Source organism: Idiotropiscis lumnitzeri, chromosome 8, assembly GCF_059441095.1.
Source record: "Idiotropiscis lumnitzeri isolate Australia: NSW breed Sydney's pygmy pipehorse chromosome 8, RoL_Ilum_1.0, whole genome shotgun sequence".
Classification (NCBI taxonomy): Eukaryota; Metazoa; Chordata; class Actinopteri; order Syngnathiformes; family Syngnathidae; genus Idiotropiscis; species Idiotropiscis lumnitzeri.
Genome location: NC_142398.1, coordinates 5,979,795 through 5,996,990, shown reverse-complemented (window position 1 = coordinate 5,996,990; position 17,196 = coordinate 5,979,795). Strand labels below are relative to the sequence as shown.

General features: G+C 37.6%; 2 protein-coding genes across 2 annotated transcripts in view; one reads left to right on the top strand and one right to left on the bottom strand.

The window, feature by feature from the left end:
* The window catches only part of trim2a (tripartite motif containing 2a), a 28,548-nt gene extending 11,834 nt beyond the window's left edge, over positions 1-16,714 (top strand). The window contains exons 6-13 of the mRNA XM_088301950.1: positions 7,143-7,490; positions 8,795-9,173; positions 10,048-10,148; positions 10,622-10,789; positions 13,181-13,349; positions 13,464-13,534; positions 13,609-13,749; positions 14,812-16,714. Of these exons, the coding sequence (XP_088158076.1) occupies positions 7,143-7,490; positions 8,795-9,173; positions 10,048-10,148; positions 10,622-10,789; positions 13,181-13,349; positions 13,464-13,534; positions 13,609-13,749; positions 14,812-14,964 (1,530 nt within the window). The 3' untranslated portion in view covers positions 14,965-16,714. The remainder of the gene's footprint in view (positions 1-7,142; positions 7,491-8,794; positions 9,174-10,047; positions 10,149-10,621; positions 10,790-13,180; positions 13,350-13,463; positions 13,535-13,608; positions 13,750-14,811) is intronic.
* On the bottom strand, positions 6-3,746 carry LOC148331853 (uncharacterized). Its single transcript, XM_088301951.1, has 4 exons — positions 3,626-3,746; positions 3,464-3,531; positions 1,960-2,274; positions 6-1,695 (listed from the first exon to the last, which is right to left on the bottom strand). The coding sequence occupies exons 3-4, from the start codon at positions 2,260-2,262 to the stop codon at positions 637-639; spliced, it is 1,362 nt and encodes a 453-aa protein (XP_088158077.1). The 5' UTR covers positions 2,263-2,274; positions 3,464-3,531; positions 3,626-3,746; the 3' UTR covers positions 6-636.
* Positions 16,715-17,196: the final 482 nt, after the last annotated feature.

The following is a 17,196-nucleotide window of genomic DNA, read 5'->3' as shown; positions in this document are numbered from 1 at the left end:
GTATATGAAAGGAGAAATGTATTTATTCACGCATACTTTTGTTGGGAATTTTAACATTTCATTAACCTAATAGTATAACTGCCCAAGACATTTTTTTACTTTCTGCTACATCAAAAAGAAAAAAAAAATACTGTGATTTAAACTGTGTTTTGGCTTTATGTTCGTGTAGTTTCTAAGTCATCCAAGTCATGATAAAATACAATGGGTGAATTGGAAAAAAAAAACCTTTTTTTTCTTTCCATTCCCAAAACATTTAAAAATGACTGGCAATTATGCTATTTGGCTAACACTATAAGGCCCTAACAAGTACAGCCACTGATGCCATTTGAAAAATGTGGCTACTAACTGCATTTAAACAGATTATTTTTGTTGAACAAAACAATAAATTGCATTAAATCAGCAATGACAAAAAGTATTAAACGTGCAAACAGTTCTTGAAAAAAAGTGAACATCACCTTTTAGAAAAGAAAAAATGTCTTTTGGACCTGAGCAAATTATCAGTCATTGTCCTGATGCATATTACAGCACGAAATCTGAATTAACAAATGACATTTTTTCGGAAGATAGTCAAATGAACACAAACTCTTTTTGTGGAATTTCATAACATTCTAATACAATATGCAGCCCTTACGTTTGCTACAAAATATCCATTGAAAAGCAATCACCAGACAGCACATTGTCAAACTCTTGACGTAACTGTGGGTACGAGCTGTAGGTGCAAGGCAATTCGAGAACTGATCCACATATGTGTGCCACAGGCCTTTGACTTAAACCACGCAGTCGATTAAAAGTCACTTTGATGTTGTCCTTGCGCAGCACAGTTGATCCTGTGCAGAAACGTAAAAATTTCTCCAGTTTTCTTTGGTCGATGCTTTTCACATACCTTAGGAGGTGGTTAAGAGATGTCTGCTCTTGTCGTTTCAGGATTTCAGTTGATGGCTTTATCATCTGGGCCACTTTCTTGTTTGTTGGCTTCTTAGACTCATAAAGCTCCATTATGTTGTCTTTTGTTATGAGTGGTGGCACAGTGTTGTGAATACTGGAATGGAAACAATCAATAATAAATTTTGGCTCTTGAAGAAGCGCTTTGTGTGCAATTCTGAGAGTGGCACTCCGTAAGTTGTCGGGAGAAGGCACGCAGCGAGAGCCCATTCGTGAGAAGATGTCTAGTAAGTCTTCTGTAACGGTTTCATCCATATTGCCTTGGAATGCTTTTTCTAGAGATGATCGCTCATTCCCTGAAAGAAATTTGGCAAATGACATCATCAAGAGTTCTTCATTCACTGCACCAAGTCCCTGGCAGCAGGCAAGAACAAAAGCTGGTGATAGTCTGATTGGTAAGATTTTGTGGTCCTGGTAACCTTTCAGCCACACTCTTCCAAGAGCTTGCCATTTCTTTGCAGAATAGTCAGGCCTTAGTATGGGTACTCGCTCATCTTCCCCCTCACAGTGTTCCAGGAAATGCTCCCAGAATGCAGAATATGCCTCTCTTGACACATCGTCGCTGTCCAAAGCGTTTTCATTTCTGAACTCCATTTTTAAGCTAGCATTCAGTATATTTGGTTCCATGAAGACATTAAGGACGTCATCAACTATGTTAACACGCCTTAATTTCACCAGGACCTGTTTTTTTGTGAGATCTGGTGATGCTTCAAAGCTGTCGGAAGATCCAGGTCCATAATTTGGTGTTGAGTACTGCAAGACAGTTAAAAGGAACAGTGATTACTGATTAAATAGGAAAGAAAATATTTATTAATCACAACTCTGACAATCTACTATATCTAAAAACGTCTGCGTTTGATGAGAAAACACAAGGATTTAAAAGATTCCCATCTTTGTAAATACAGATAAATACAAATATAAAGACAAACACATTAAATGTTTACAACAAAAATGAATAGGTAAACCTTTTTCCCATTATTTTTAGCACTGTCAGATGTGGTTCCGCACCAACTATACCTGCATACTGTTTAACTCATGAGGATTCCCGGGGATAGTGGAGTCTTGGTCGTCATCATCATCACCAGTAACAGGTCCCAAGTTTACTTCCGCATCCTCAAGAGATGTTTCAATGGCTTGGGCAAGAGGTGAATCCAAACCACCACCCAACCCCTGGTCAGCATCTTTATCTGACACAGGGATAAAAGGGTCCCCATCAGATTCCTGCCTGTCCGCTAATTGTCCAAGAGCATCATCATCATATGGAGGATGCAGAACTTCTGCGTCACTCATCTCAAAAGATGCAGCTCTTGACTGATTCATTGCTTCTTCTCTCTGTTCATGATGACATGAAAAAGACAAATTGAATAAACACATAATTATTGTCTAGTATTTTTTCATGGACTATCTGACAAAGCTATCATATTTACTTTCATGCTTTCATTGTCTCATCCTAACAAAGCTAAAAGCATATCAAACATGTGGCATTGAGGATACATCATGACACAGCACTACATCCTGATCCTTTAAGGCACAGGTGTCAAACTCAAGGCCCGGGGGCCAGATCTGGCCCGCGGCCTGCTTTTATGTGGCCCGCAAAGGGGAAATCATGTGTGTCAACTTCCTGTTTCTAACACATTTATTTCACTTTTAACATTGAGATCAGAGATATTGTCGTTCATTTGTTAGCAATACTCCCCCTTTAAAATAAATTGTTGAACTAACAATTATTTCCTGGCTTCTGATTTCAAAACTCGCTAACCCATCAGTTTGTTTCGGTACGCGGTAACGTCATAACGGCCCTCTGAGGGAAACCATAGGTATGATCAGGCCCATCCACAAAAAATGAGTTTGACACAGCTGCGTTTAAGGTGACATGTAAAGGGGAGGAGCAAGTGGGGGTTGTCCTCTTGCAAAATTTCACTCCCGTCAGATTATCATCACAGTCTCGAATCTTCGGAAGAGGATTAGGGCCATGAATGAGAAAAAAAAAAGATTGGAAGGATTCTGACTTTATTCTCAGAATTCTGACTTTAATCTCAGAATTCTCACTTTATTCTCAGAATTCTGACATTAATCTCAGAATTCTCACTTTATTCTCAGAATTCTCACTTTAATATCAGAATTCTGACTTTAATCTCAGAATTCTCACTTTATTCTCAGAATTCTGACTTTTTAATTCTGACTTTATTTGGAGAATAAAGTCAGAATTCTGAGATTAAAGTGAGAATTCTGAGAATAAAGTCAGAATTCTGAGATTAAAGTCAGAATTCTGAGATTAATGTCAGAATTCTTTGAATAAAGTCAGAATCCTTCCAATCTTTTTTTTCTCATTCATGGCCCTAATCCTCTTCCGTACGAATCTTCTTACACAGCATACATTTATTAATTTGTCACCGTCAAACTATAAAACATACAAAAATATAAATATACAACTGCGATATACAATATTTACAAAGATAATGAAAAGAAAAGCACAGCAACACCATCAAGTGTGAACATATTTGTTAACAGCAAAACATACCTCGATGACTGCACAATAATCCTGAGGGGAATGAGCTTCAAATGTTGGCAGAAAAGTCACTTCAGAAACTGACAATTAGAACGGAACATATTAACTATTGCCACAACTATAGACACAAAATTAGCAGAATATTAACCTGTAATCTTACAGGGGAAAGTTTACCTTCCTATTCAGCCGACAAACAGACTCAGCTTGTCAATAATGTCCGACCGCACTTGCCTTGCCACGCAAAGAGCGCATGAGTATGAACAGTGCAACTCTCAAATACGTCCCCGGAGCAACAAACAATATAATTACTTTCTTATTGTTCCATGTACAAACGATTCACAAATAGGAAAAGAAAACTTGCATGACAACTATGCACAAGTTATCAATAAGGTCAACTTGCAAATTGTTTGATGAATAATAAAATTATAATAAATTAAATGACAAATAATATTTTGGCAGTTAAACAAAACTTGAACGGAAACCTTGCATGTAAAGTTTATTCCATGGGAACACAAGAGTATTTTTTTTCTTTTATGTCACCTTTGGCGCGCCATATCTTTGAGACCTTTAAATGTAGATTTTACTTAAATGCCACTACAGTTAACTAATGTGATCAATTGTTGCTTGAGTTTTAAAAAGTATTGTTCAAGCATCTTGGCAAGAATTTCACACCCTGCATTTTACGGTATCGACTATTTCATGGTTTACCTGTATTGAGCAACTGGGTGCTGAACCCAAATCAGAGGAGCTCTCTTGGTGATCCGCCTGATTATCAATTGTAGTCCTCATAGGCTGATGTCTCCCACGCTGTTTTCTCAAGGATCGTCTCTGCATCATCATTAGTAAAGACAGAAAGACATTAGCAAATGAGCAAATTGTCACCCGTACCCCATGGATGAAAGCATTTTTTTCCAAATATTAGTGAAGAGAGAAGTGGACCAAATTACTGTGTAATGTGTGATTACATACTGTATCTTGACCAATAGCAACTCGACCTTTGCCCCCGTTTTAGCAGATGCCGTTGCAGGCTTCAAATAAATTTAACACATCCTCAAAAAGCACTGACGACATCAATGAATGTACAGCATAAATTCAACTACAAAATACAGTACATTGGAAAAGTGTACAGTGTACAACCGCAAATCTGTCACGTATTACATATGATGAGAGCCATATCGCAATATTTATGTAGTGAGTATGAGTAGTTAACAATTATTGTCACTTTATCTTCTTTTAGTTGGTCGATGACACTATTTGGTATAGACCTTGTTTTGAGGAAAGAGTGCCAGTCCTCTTCTGCAGCCATTGTCTCGCTGCACTGGATTCAGGATGAAAATAGACTGCAGTTTGCAAAAACCTAGCTCACGCAGGTAAATAAGGTAGCGCTCGTTGGTAAAGACGTTTCTCAACTTTCTCGTCCTAACGGGAAACTTTCTCGTCAGTACGAGAAAATTATCGCGTCAGGACGAGAAAGTTTCTGGTTTAGACGAGAAACTTTCTGGTTTGGACGAGAAACTTTCTGGTTAGGATGAGAAAGTTTCTCGTCAGGACAAGAAAAAAATTTCTTTTTTTTTTCCATGTCACTTTAGGGGCTCCGTACAATGTCAATGTCAATGTGACCTGATTGACTGTTTTGGAAATGTGTTTATTTTTATGAATACAAAATAGATTGAAATTCATTTAGTTTAAAGTAAGATATATAGGAAGGTAAATATAAGAGAATTGGAGATTTAAACAAATTATATAAATGTCTTGAAGTCTACAAAGAAAATGTGTTTCACGCAGGACTTGACCGTATTTGATGTTTAAAAAAAGCATCAGTCTTAGGTTTATTGAAGACTATGAATTGTCTTTGATGTTTACTAAAACAATTTTTTCACGGGTTGTCTTCGGGATCATTGCCAACTAAATTGTCTTTGATGTTTAATAAAATAATTATATTAGGGTCTCTAAAGTTCCTTAACTATCTGACCTTTTCAAAAACAGCTATGTTAGGTTTGTTGGTGACTCTTACTACAATCAAGTTAGTCAGATCTGCTGATTGTCTTTATTGTTGACTAAAATGTATGTTGGGTTTGGCAGAGACGAAATTATCTTTGAGGTTCACGAAAACACATACTTTAGTTTCACTGAATCAAATGTCTTTCCTGCCGGCAAAATGTTTTTGTTTACAAAAAAAAAAAAAATCCATGACGGGTAATTGCGGACTGAATCGTCTTACACTTTTACACAAACCTGTTTTGTTACATTGAAAATTTTTAGGTGTCCTTGATGTTTACAGAGAAGTACTAGTTTTCTTGTTTTTAAACTTAAGGAATGAATTGGTTGCCAACCAATCGCTGGGCACACAGAGACAAACAACCATCCGTGCTTGCTAACACATCTTGGGACAATTTAGAGCAGGGGTCCTCAATCCTGTTTCTCGAGGGTCGGTGTCCTGCAGGTTTTCCATCTCTCCCTGCTGCAACACAGCTGATTCAAATGATCAGATAATCAGCAAGGTCTGCAGAAGCTAGATAACGATCGCTCAGGTGTGTTGCACCAGGGAGAGGTGGAAAACGGGCAGGACACCGGCCCTCGAGGAACAGGATTGAAGATCCCTGATTTAGAGTGTCCAATCAACCTGCCATGCATGTTTTTGGAATGTGGGAGGAAACCCACGCAGGCACGGGGAGAACATGCAAACAGCACACAGGAAGGCCGGAGCCGGAATCGAACCCACGACCTCTGCACTGTGAGGCCATTGTGCTAACCAGTCGCCCACCGTGCCGCCTGACTACAAAATCTCATGTTGAAAAATAAATATGGCTCCTGCTGGAACTTTCAACGGCTTCCGTTTTTCATGGACCACCCTTATTTTTACACTTCACCAAATCTTCTTGTGTGGGCCGGATTAAACCCGTTTGCGAGCCTGATTTGGCTCATGGACCGAAAGTCTGACATTTTCCGCTCTGTCTTTGAAGTTTACTCAACTTATTATTCGGTTTTTGACTTTTACAAATCCAAAGGCTCCAAATTGTGTTTGATGTTTCCAAACATTTACTTAGTTGTCATGTTTTTAAACTTTAGATTCATTGAAGACTCTAAGCTGTCTTTAGTGTGTCACGTGGGCCGATGCCACGTTAATTGACAACAAAATTGACATTGTTGTCCATGACAAAATGTACACAGTTCAGTGAAGACTAAACTGTCTTTGATGTTTACAACAATTCATACTTGGGTTCATTAAAGACTCACATTGTTTGTGATATTTAAAAAATTGGATGTTATGGCGACTGAACACTCTTTCATGTTAAAAATGTATTTTTTACAAAAGCCCGACTGTTCGGGTAATTGAAGACGGTGAATGGTCTTTGATGTTCATAAACACACTGAGTGGTTGCCTTATGTTTTTAAACTTTACATAGATGACTAAACTATCTTTAGAAAAAGACCATGCCATGTTTATTGACAACAAAATTGTCTTTGATGTTTCTGAAAAAAAAAATGTACGCTAGGTTCAATGAAGACAAAATTGTCTTTAATGCTCACAAAAACTCAAACTTAGGTTCGTTGAAGTCTCATCATCATATTTTCGGTAATCAAAAACAGGTTTGTTGCATTTAATATCGGCTCCACGTTGCCTTTGATATTTCCAAACGCGCCATCTGTTACCACCACCTAACCCTGCCGGTTGTTTGTGTGCGCGCAGGTGCTTCAGACTCAGCTAGACAACCTGCTGCAGGGCCAGGATGGAATCCGTAGCAGCTGCGATTTCACCGAGCAGGCCCTGAGCCACGGCGGAGAGGCCGAGGTGCTGCTGGTCAAGAAGCAGATGAGCGAGCGCTTGGCGGACCTGGCGATGCAAGAGCTCCCCCTGCGGCCCGGCGAGAACGGCCAGCTGGACTTCCGTCTGGAAACGGAAGGCGTTAAGAAGTCCATTCACAACCTGGGCAGCGTGGTGACTACCAACGCCGTGGCGTCCGAAACGGTGGCTACTGGCGAGGGCTTGCGGCACTGTGTGGCGGGGGTGCCCACCTCTGTCACCGTCACCACCAAGGTTGACATCAGAATTCATAGAACATATTTTTGGAAAGAAAAATTGGGGGTTGACTTCTCCTTTAAGGAAAGTAATATTGAACTTTATAAAAGCAGAGCGCTTATTAACATACTTAAACAATTTGTGCATCACGATTTAAAAATTCTTTAATTCAAATAAATGTGCTGCTCCTTCGGGTGTGCCTGCTTTGGCCACTGGGGGCAGGAAAATGCACTCATCCAGACAAACAAAGAAGATCCAAGACGTTTCGGGTTGCTGCTGTTAATAAAAAAAAAAATCTTAAATTTTATTGAATACATGAATCCAAGATTTTTTTAAACATCTTTAAAAAAAATGCCTACACAAGATGAGTAGGCTTTTAGATAAATCGTTTCAATAGTTCCATATCTCAAAATAAATTACATTTATCATATTTATTTAACATTGTTAAGAAACTTAACACTGGTCAACAATTTTTTTTAAATCAGCGATTTAAGGAAACATTTACAGATTTCCTTTTTGCGCTGAAGGAATATGAAATAAGGCTTAAGGTCAGCAACAGGTAGAATTTTCTGAAATGTCATACAATGAATGATAAAATCCATATTGCGCAAGCTTTTATAGATCAAACCTAAAAACAAAAATGAAAATATCTCAAAAACCTAAAAAGATTTTTTTTTTTTTTTTTTAGCTCAGCAACAGAACAGTCAAGTTTTTAGTTGGGACAGATCAAAGAACGTCATTTATGTACCGTTGCATTATGAGACATTGAGAACTTTGTGGCGGTGGTCGTAATTTTAACTTCAAATGGAAAAAGTCTTGAATTTAACTTGCCTCAGGCTTCTATTTGCAGTCCGTTTTCAAGTGACTCACTAATCTGTAATATTAGTTGTTTTTACAAAGGGGATAAAGAATATATGCCAGTGAGTGTTACGACATTGTCTGTCCACATGTGTTGCTCCACCGTATGTTCAAATGTGTGTTGCTTAAAGGGTTAGAAACTGCCAGCAAGGTAAACGATTTATCTCTTCCCTGGAAAAAAAACACCGCAAAATTCAATGCTAATCGTTAGCTCATTGATAGCATTTTCCGTTCCATACTAACATTAAGATAGCTGGGGCATTCTTAATGCAAAGTTGTTAGGTCGTTTTGAATACACAATGTGTAATTTTCTTGGTTTTATGTTTAATTTCAGTCGAATTCAATTAGGCATAAAATAAGAGAATTGGAAAATGCATATATGATTGGTTTGTGTTATCAAATTTCTTTGCCTCTCTAAAGCATGATGAGTTCGCCTTATGTCCCAAATGTGCTCTACAAATCAGGACAAAGACGGCGGCCTTTGCAAGGTGGGCAACGCCGTCCTGACGGCAGAGATTTCGGCGGCCGACGGCAGTAAAGGCGACGGCGAGATCCTGGACAACAAGAACGGCACCTACGAGTACCTGTTCACCGCCCCCAAAGAGGGCACCTTCACGTTGTCCCTGCGCCTGTATGAGGAGCATATCAAAGGCAGCCCCTTCAGGACCAAGGCCAGCAAGTTGCCGGACGTTTCGCCCGCGCCCGACGGCGTCAAGAAGAGGCTCAAGTCGCCGAGCAGCAGCGGGCACGTCAAGCAGAGGGCCATCAAGAGGCCCGCCAGTATGTACAGCACCGGGCGCAGGAAAGAGAACCCCATCGAGGATGACCTCATCTTCCGAATCGGTACACACTTTGGGCTTTGTAAACGTCAAAGACAATTTGGAGTCGTACACTAAAGATGATTGTACGTCTTTAAGGAACACAATTTGCGTGTTTTTGTATACATGAAGTTCTGGAGGGGGCCACAATTTTTCATTAGTACAACTGGGGGGGGGGTACATGGGACCACACATTTCCTAACCATGATAACATTTTGAAGTATGGAAAAAATATGTGCTTAATACTGTACATTTAATTTTTCATAAATGAATATGCATGAAGAAAACCATCCAGTATTCTAACCTAACGACAGGGTTTGAAGGAAACAATAAAATAACCACATACTGTGATTTCTTTTTTTTTTCCGAAGCGCAAAGGGCTTTCTTGGATAAAGATAATTACCTGGATTAAAGGACAGCACAAAACTTTAAAAACTTACTTTTTTAACTAAATTCCACCCACTCAAAATGTTAATATTAATGAGGTGCTCTTTTTGTTTTGCACATCATTCCCAAAAATGATGATGCCAATGGTCCACTCAGAGTTTGGGCCGTGGGTCTTCAACAAACGTGACCTTTGCTTTCATGAATATTGAAAACCATTTCGCTTCTATGACAGACCCAAAACTTGCGTGTTTTTGGAAACACAATAACATAATTGCTTCATAAACAGTGAAGACTTTAAAATCTTGAACAAACTCAAGTTTCAAAAACTCACAAATACAATTTCAAGTGAATGAACGGAATTTTTGGATTTTGTAACATCACACACTTTGGTGTGATCAAATCAATAATTGTCACGTGACTATTTAGCACCTTTAACACGTCTTTCCGTTGACATTCACGACAGTTAGGAGTGGACGAGTTAAACTTAGAGCTTTTTATTTCCCATTGTGCAGGCACCAAAGGGCGAAACAAAGGCGAGTTCACCAATTTGCAGGGCGTGTCCACGTCTGTGGGAAAAGTGCTCATCGCAGACAGCAACAACCAGTGTGTGCAGGTACCAAAGCTACAACTTTTTTTTTTTTTTGCAAGTTTTTCTTTTAAGCCGTAATAATTCAATGTTTTTTTTTCCTGGTAATAGTTCAGCTGTTTTCTGTCAACATTTCAGCAACAATTCAGATTTTTTTTTCTGCATTATATTTCAACATCATCCTCAATTAAAACGTGGCTTATTTTTTTCTAATTATTCTCTTAATGTTATTTTCCTGAAATACTTTTTTGGGTGGGGAGCAAAACTTTTCTCATCATTTAACTGGCTTTGTTGTAAAATTGCAATTTTTTCCTCTTTTAATTATGCTTTTGTTACGTGACTTAATTTTTTTGTTCTTGTATTTAGATCATTCTTATAACATTACATAAATTCCACTTTTATCCCCATAACATTTCAAAATGTCCTCTTACGGCGACTTGAGTCTCGCAAACATTTGTCTATATATACCCTGGATTTTTTTTTTCCATCCACCGTTAAAGATTTTCTCCAACGAGGGCCTGTTCCGGAGTCGCTTCGGGGTCCGGGGCAGGACCCCCGGTCAGCTGCAGCGGCCCACGGGCGTGGCCGTCCACCCCAGCGGTGACATCATCATTGCTGACTACGACAACAAGTGGGTCAGCATCTTCTCCAGCGACGGCAAGTTTAAGGTGAATGTTTACCTGCACTTGGGGGGGAAAAAATCATCTGTAATATCAATATTTTGACATTTGCAGATTTTCTGGAGGGTGGGGGCGGGGTTATACACTGAACAACCCACCTATCAATTTTTGTACTCAGGCCAAAGCTCAGAAAGCATTACAGTGGTGCAATTTTATTTCATCTTGGTTCCAAGCAACTATATTGAGATCCCTTGAGGAGTTTCATTTAGAAATCAGTCGTGCTTTGGTGTCATCGAGTTGCATACTGGTGCCAAGGTCATTTGTCGGGGTGAAGTGAGGATTTTAATTTGGACAACAGCAGTGCTTTGAGGCAATGCTGTGGCATCTTCCTGCCCCCCAAAAATATGCTGAAGTCAACTGAAGAGCTCCATTTAGGGAACAGTGGTGTTTTTGCACCATCCTGTGGTATTTTGGTTCCAAGCAATTGTATTGACGTGAATTGAGGCGGGGTACACCCTGAACTGGTTGCCAGCCAATCGCAGGGCGCACATAGACGAGCAACCATCTGTGATCACACTCATACCTAGGGGCAATTTAAAGTGTCCAATCAACCTGCCATGCATGTTTTTGGAATGTGGGAGGAAACCGGAGTACCCGGAGGAAACCCACACAGGCATGGGGAGAACATGCAAACTCCACACAGGAAGGCCGGAGCCGGAATCGAACCCACGACCTCTGCACTGTGAGGCCATCGTGTTAACCAGTCGCACACCGTGCCACTCGGTTTAGTATTTAGTTTCAGGTTTTCCTTGTGTTTTTGTTAGGTTACAGTAGTGATGTGCAAATGGTTTTTTTATGAACCACTGAACCACTTCAAGCAGGTTCAAAATGATTTGAAGCTTCATCGCTTCAGTGAAAATGACATCTGGTGGCGAAAAACTAGAACTGCAGTCAAATACTATGGAGGCTTTTAGTAAAATATGAGCACGTATACACACACGGAAACTATGATTGGACACCTATTTTTTATACTATAAAAAGGTGTTTTTTTGTGTATTGTGGCAGTTTTTAAGTAAATAAAAAAAAAAATCAAGCAAATGGCTCCTAGCTTGTTTAATGCCGAGCTAAGAAATGTTGTGAATGTCATTTGATTATTTTTACCTTAAGTAAACAAAAGTGTGAAACAATGTTACGCTCAGAAACCACGACTCATATGTTCACACACTAAAGTATAAACATTTGTACATAAAGAAAGTAACAAAAACTATGGCACACAAATGCATTTCAAAGATTTTTATTTAAGAATATTATTTTTTTCCACAGTCTTTGGATTTAGACGGTTTCTTTTTAGGGTTTACTAGAGTTCACTTAGACAATGGAACAGTTATTGCTTCAGACGTCACAGGTCACGTCTTTTTCTCCAAATTGAACGGAACATCGGAACAGTGTTCCGAGGCAATTTTATTTCCGGGTTTGAGACGTGCGCCGGAGTTTCCGTTTCAGAGTGCTCATTACGGTGTACACCTATGCTCGCCATACCGGTCCCTGGTGTCACCCAATCAGCTCCCTCCAACCCTTTGTGTCTTGTCCAGGTGTTTTTGTTGTCTCGTCAATTTGTATTGAGTTCCCTGTTCCCTTTCGGTCCTTGTGGGGTCACTGTCTACACGGTTTTGGGTCTATTGTGTATTGCCCCCGTCCATGCCATGTTAAAGTCCTATTTCCATAGTGTTTGTTTGGTTACTTTGATTCTTGTTTTGCACTTTGATATTTTATTTAAATAGTTTGACAAGACTTTGTGCTTTGGCACCATCCTGTGGCGTCTTGTTGTCAAGGAGCTTTGTTAAAGCGCATAGATTAGCTTAAATTTGTCAAAAATAGTGCTTTGGCAGTATTTTGGTGTCCAAGTATGTTGATAGGAATTCAGGTGCTTCATTTAGACAAAAGGAAAGATTTGCCACTATCTCTATGCTGACATGAGTTGATGGGTTTCATCCATCCATCCATCCATTACCATGCCGCTTCTCTTCACGAGGGTGGCTGGCATGCTGGAGTCTCTCCCAGCTCACGGCGGGATACACCTTGAATTGGTTGCCACTCAATGGCAGGGAACACAAAGAAAAACAACCATGCATGCCCACAATCATACCCAGGGATAATTTGGACTGTTTAATTAACCTACCATGCATGTTTTTGGAAAGTAGGAAACCAGAGAAAACTCTTGCAGACAAAGGGAGAGCATGCAAATTTTACGCTAGAAGGCTGGGGTCCGGTGTTGAACTTTGTTTGTGGCATCGAGAGGCACTTTAAAGCCTTTTTAGAGTGGGCGGATTCCTTGTGGATGTTCGCAATTTGTGACAGAGTTTGGTCCCTAACTCCGAATTATAGTCTGGATTCACATCATATCGCAATTTTATTTTGACTTTCTTTTTTTTTATATAGAACAAGATCGGCTCAGGCAAGCTGATGGGTCCCAAGGGCGTGTCGGTGGACAGGAACGGTCACGTGATCGTGGTGGACAATAAGGCCTGCTGCGTCTTCATTTTCCAGCTCAATGGCAAGATGGTCACCAAGTTTGGTAACCGCGGAAACGGTGACCGGCAGTTTGCAGGTGATGGCAAACGGACGTACATGTTTTCATAGGCATCAAAAACTATCCACCGACAAGTCTTTCAACTACTTTATTCAACTTGTTCAGATTTTTTGTTCTTTTCTCCTCATTCAGGGCCTCACTTTGCTGCAGTCAACAACAACAATGAAATCATCATAACAGATTTTCACAACCACTCAGTCAAGGTAAGGCATGTTTCATCACCTCACCGCTATTGGTTTGATTGAGAGTGAATCATGGGAAAATGTGGTAACTTTAGGTGTTCAACACGGAGGGCGAGTTCCTGTTGAAGTTCGGCTCCAACGGCGAAGGTAACGGTCAGTTCAACGCCCCGACGGGCGTGGCCGTGGATGTCAATGGGAACATCATCGTGGCCGATTGGGGCAACAGCAGGATACAGGTCAGTGCACGCCAAGGTTATCATAGTTTTGAATTTTCAATGGAGTTGGTTTTTATTTGTTTCAGTTTTGTTTTTTTATATTTTAGTTAGTTTTAATTAGTTTTCAGGGTGGGTTTGCAATTGTTTTTAAATTCGTTTTGGCATTCTTTTTTAAAAAAAATTTTATCTTATGTCTTTCTTGTGTTTCTGTGTAATTAATAAAAATTAAAGATTAATTTATAATTAATAAAAACAATCTCTGGAAATATTGTGTAATAAAAATTTTACTTTTTTCTGTTATTATTATGATATTATTTTATAAACAACCATCCACAAATTAAATACAGGTACTGTCCACAGACTTAGAACTACGATAGGAGCAGTGCATAATACGGCTTCTGAAGTAACCGGTCACTGATAACTTTAGGCAAAAAAAAAATCTGACATGAGTAAGTCCTCCCCGTCAGTAGTTGTAGTAACATTTTGCTGTAATTATTTTTTTTCCATAATAAAAATTTAAACTTTATTCTAAAAAATGTACAACCTTTTGCTCAAAAAGTATGATTTTTATTTGTGTGCCCCTTGTGAGAAAAATCATACAGAAAATGGATGATGATCATATTTAATGATTTTTCTCGTAATAATACAGCTTTTTTTCTTGTATGCTGTTTTTTTTCTCTAAATATTACGTTATTCTAAAAAATAACTTTTTTTTAACATATTTACTCAATGTAATATTTTCCAACATTCCTCTATTTTTGACTATTGCCTGAAAGGTTAAGACTCATTGTAGATGACGCAATTTATTTTTTCCCCATGAAATATTATGCCTTTATTCTCATGAAATTTACTTGTTTTGGCTCCTAGGATTGTATTTCTTCGTAATCTTTCTCACAATATGAACTCTTGATATTTTCTTTCTAGAAATTATTTTAATATTGCATTACTGTTCTCATATTAGTGCTTTATAGTCATAAAATAATGACAATAAGTTAAGTCTGTATTGATAACATTGACAATGCCTATCATTCCCGTGAAATTGAGCTTTTTTCTCGTTTGAATAATTGCATTTATTTATTTCAGGTGTTTGATGGCAGTGGTTCCTTCCTGTCCTACATCAACACATCGGCCGACCCTCTGTATGGCCCTCAAGGTCTGGCGCTCACTTCGGACGGACACGTGGTGGTCGCCGACTCGGGAAACCACTGCTTCAAAGTCTACCGCTACTTGCAGTAGCACCACACATGCACTATCCACTATAAACTATTACACGCACGTGTGTGTGCGCACTCACGTAAGGAGCGGGTTTGCACTCATCCACTTTCACTTGCTGTGTGCCATTCGTGCCCCTGAGACTGCCTGTTTATTATCTTTTTTGTTTGTTGTGCTTTTAGGAGTCACTTCAAACCAACGTTCACATTCCACCACAGCTATACTGACAGCAACATTATTTTTGCCTGACTACTTAAAAAGTATTGTATAAAGGAGTATTGGTGCGACGATGAAAAGAAAAAATATACATCAGGAAAAAGAAAATCACAGTCAGATGGAAAAGACATAAGATCACAAGAATATTTTTCATACTAAAAGCATTCATATTCACAACAATATATTTTATTTACGAATGGAAAGTTGCAAATTACGAGAATAAAACAGAAATCCAAGTTGAGAATATAATTGCCATTTTTCCCAGATAAAAAATGTTTACATCGCGAGAATAAAAATAATGCTTGAGCAATACAAAAAGAAGAGTTAAGTTGTAATTTAGAAAAAAAAGAGGGAATGGTTGTAATAAGAGGTAGTCATTTTTGCAAAGAAGAAAAATGTATTGTGACAAGAAAAGAAAAAGATTTCATTTGGAAAATGGTAAGGAGGTTTTTTTTTTAATATATATTTTTTTCGCCCCATTATATTTACATTTTTTCAGTAAATTAATATTTTAACTTGTCGCAGTGATGCAGCTTTCTTCATGTAAAATTACACATTTTTATTTTGTACTAGTACAACTTTTTGGGATTAATAAAAATGTCATCCTTTTTTTCCCCCTTGTCATATTACGGATTTATTTATTATCGTATCGTAATGACTTTTTGCTTGTGCTGTTATAACATTTCCACCATTATATAATACTTTTTCCTGTTAATATTATGACTAAAAAATTTCCAACTTTTAATTCTAACATTATGATTTTAGTCACGTGATATTAAAACTGGTCACAGAAATTTACAATTGAGAAATTATTAAATTAATTATTAAAATGTTACAACTTTATTCACATAACGTTTAACCATTTTTACCATACAATTCTAACATGTTCCTCGTAAATTACGATTTGTTATAATGTGAAAAAAATCCTCTTAATATTTGATTATTATCATATTTTTTTAATAATATTATAAATTTATTCTCGTGAAATTACTACTTTAAAAAAATTCAAATAAAATCTACATTTTTTTTCTTCCAGCGTGGCCCCAATACTTCCTGGTCTCATTGCACTGTGTAACGCTGTAGCAAAGAAAGTCTCGCGATATAGCTTCAGACAATGCACTGTTAAGTTATAATTAACTAAGTCATAATTGAAAAATGTGTAGCACAAAACAAGTGCACGTCCACGACAGTACGAGACAATAAAGCTTAATATACGCATGGCTTCAATAAGCGGCAATGTTGCGTGTCACCGATTGATGTGAGCGAAAAAATACTGACCCATATGTTACTGAGTCACCAAGTGCAATTTGCTGTGTTGTGACACCTTCAAAAAAATAAACATTTTACATAAACTATGTACTAACAAAGTATATTGTAGCAAATAAATAGTTTGGCAGGACAGAGAATACATGGCTACACAGTTTCTGATGAGAAATATTTTTTTCCCCTACACATTCCTGTTAAATTATTATTTTCCATTTTCTTGTTTATATTTCTTCTAATTTCAAATGAAATTAAAGTGCCCTCTGTATTAAAAAGCATGTTTCTGGTGTCTTTCGCTTTACATGCTATATGTTTACATATTTACAAAGTTTAGTTTTTTTTCATTGTTATTGAAATGAAAACAAACTGATTTATTTTTCTTGTATTATTGCAACTGTTGTAAAATGAATGATGACTTCATAATGACTTCATTCTTATTTGCTTTTTTTTTTTTAAAAACAATGAACAGCTTGGCTGATTTTTTTCCCCTGAAAATTACACTTTTATCCTTAGTTCTCTCTCTCTCTCTCTCTCTCTATATATATATATATATATATATATATGTATATATATATATATGTATATATATATATATATGTATATATATATATATATGTATATATATATGTATATATATATATATATGTGTATATATGTATATATATATAAATATATGTATATATATATATATATATGTATATATATATATATATGTATATATATATGTATATATATATATGTATATATATGTGTATTTATATGTATATATATATATGT

Excerpts from the sequence above, each read along its gene's own strand:
- LOC148331853 (XM_088301951.1), bottom strand. The coding sequence starts at position 2,262 with ATGAATCAGTCAAGAGCTGCATCTTTTGAGATGAGTGACGCAGAAGTT. Across the intron at positions 1,696-1,959 it reads ATGAGTTAAACAGTATGCAG|TACTCAACACCAAATTATGG; the intron begins GTATAGTTGGTG and ends ACTGTCTTGCAG.